Below are 1,961 nucleotides of genomic sequence, written 5' to 3' on the forward strand. Positions count from 1 at the left end.
ATTTAAGGAGAAGGTTGGAGTCCCCATCCCTGGAGGGATTTAAGGGAGAAGTGGTGGAGTCCCCATTTTTGGGGGGATTTAAGGAGAAGGTTGGAGTCCTCATCCCTGGAGGGATTTAAGGGAAAAGTGGTGGAATTCCCATCCCTGGAGGGATTTAAAGGAAAAGGTTGGAGTCTCCATCCCTGGAGGGATTTAAGGGAAAAATTTGGAGTCCCCATCCCTGGAGGGATTTAAGGGAGAAGTGGTGGAATTCCCATCCCTGGAGGGATTTAAAGGACACCTGGATGTGGCACTTGGGGATGTGGGTCAGTGAGACTTGGTTGTCCTGGCCCAGGTTTTCCCAGAGAAACTGTGGCTGCCTCTGGATCCCTGGGAGTATCCCAGGCCAGGTTGGAGCAGCCTGGGATTCTGGAAGGTTGTCCCTGCCCATGGAACTGGATGATCCTTAAGGTCCTTTCCCACCCAAACCACAGATTTGGAAATGGGATTTGCACACAATGCATGGAGGCCAGGACCAGATTTATGGAATGATCTGGGATTTTTATAGGGATAAAAGCACTCCCTTGCCCAGCCTGATCCAGCTCCCACCACCCACCAGCACCTTCAGCAATAATTCCTTTTTTCCCCTGGGGAAGAATTTTTCCTCCTTCTCCACAGATGGAGAAATGAGACAACTCAATCCCTGCATGATTTTCCACCTCTCCTACCCCCAAAAAAGCAGAATCCCGTTGGTTTTCCCTCTTGGCATTAGGCACAAACAAGGTTTCTATGGAATTTGCAATTCCAGCTCCTTTTTTTTTTCGGCCCGATCCAAAGACCCTCAATGTCACTGCCAGGCTGAGATCCCACTGTGGATTCCAGCAAGATTTGGGATCAGCTTTGGGATCCCAAAAGGTTGATGCAGCTTGAAGATTCCCTGTCCTTGTCCAAAGAGATGGTAATTAAAGGAATTTAGTGGAGAGCAGGTCCATGAAGGGCCATAAAACCCAACATTCCGGGTGGATCTTCTCCTTTGGGATGTCCATGGTGTGGGAATGTCCCAGCAGGAGTCAGGCAGGTCCCACGAGGTGGCATCTTCCTTGGATATTTCCCTGCAGGGAGCTGCACCAGGAGGAAGTTCAGCCCTGGAATTTGGGAGTAAAGGAAGAAACAGCCGTAAATTTCCAACGACGGGTCAGGAGCGGGACACAGTCATGGAATGGTTTGGGGTGGAAGGGACCTCAAAGATCCCCTCATTCCAACCCCTGCCATGGGTAGGGACATCTCCCACTATCCCAGGTTGCTCCAACCTGGCCTGGGACACTTCCAGAAATCCAGGGCCAGCCACAACTTCCCTGGAAAACCTGTGCCAGGGCCTCCCCACCCTCCCAGGGAAGAGCCCAGACCCATCACACCCGTGATCTTTTTGAGACAATCCCGTTTAATATTACATTTATTACATCCCCAAGTGCCAAGCTTGGCTCCTCCCCTCAATTCCGGGTGAAAATCCCACCATTTTAAACCGATATCTCCCTAAATCCGAACGCTGTTCCGTGACCACCGACGTACCGCGCCGGCCAAAAATCCACCGGGCTCCTCCCGTTCCTCGTGTCTCACGTGGTGACCTGGGATTCCTGGAACACCTGGATCACCTCTGGCTTCCTGGCGAGCTGCTGGGCCAGCGTTCCCGAGCCATCCGGAGTGTCCCGGAGCCCGGCACGGAGCAGGATCCGCGTGGCCTCCGCCTGCTGCCCGGCCACGGCTGCGTGCAGGGCTGGGAATGTGGGAGGGGGTCATGGAATCAGGGAATGGCTCGGCTCGGAAGGGACCTCAAGGATCATCCAGTTCCAACCCCAACACCTTCCGCTATCCCAGGTTGCTCCCAAGCCCCGTCCAACCTGGCCTGGGATGTTCCCAGGGATGGGAATCCCTGTGTTTCACCACCCTCATTGGAAAAGCTGTCTTCTTCCTTTAATCTAATG

The 1,961-nt window shown here is 53.4% G+C and overlaps 1 protein-coding gene across 1 annotated transcript in view; it reads right to left on the reverse strand.

Moving 5' to 3' along the window:
• Positions 1–538: 538 nt before the first annotated feature.
• Positions 539–1,961, reverse strand: part of ANKRD16 (ankyrin repeat domain 16) — a 9,987-nt gene continuing 8,564 nt past the window's right edge. Inside the window, exons 6-7 of the mRNA XM_027670228.1 lie at positions 1,549–1,753; positions 539–1,124 (exon numbers count right to left, since the gene is read on the reverse strand). Coding sequence (XP_027526029.1) covers positions 1,593–1,753 — 161 coding nt within the window. The 3' untranslated portion in view covers positions 539–1,124; positions 1,549–1,592. The remainder of the gene's footprint in view (positions 1,125–1,548; positions 1,754–1,961) is intronic.

This window comes from Corapipo altera, unplaced genomic scaffold (genome assembly GCF_003945725.1).
Source record: "Corapipo altera isolate COAL_440 unplaced genomic scaffold, ASM394572v1 328, whole genome shotgun sequence".
In the NCBI taxonomy this organism is placed as follows: domain Eukaryota; kingdom Metazoa; phylum Chordata; class Aves; order Passeriformes; family Pipridae; genus Corapipo; species Corapipo altera.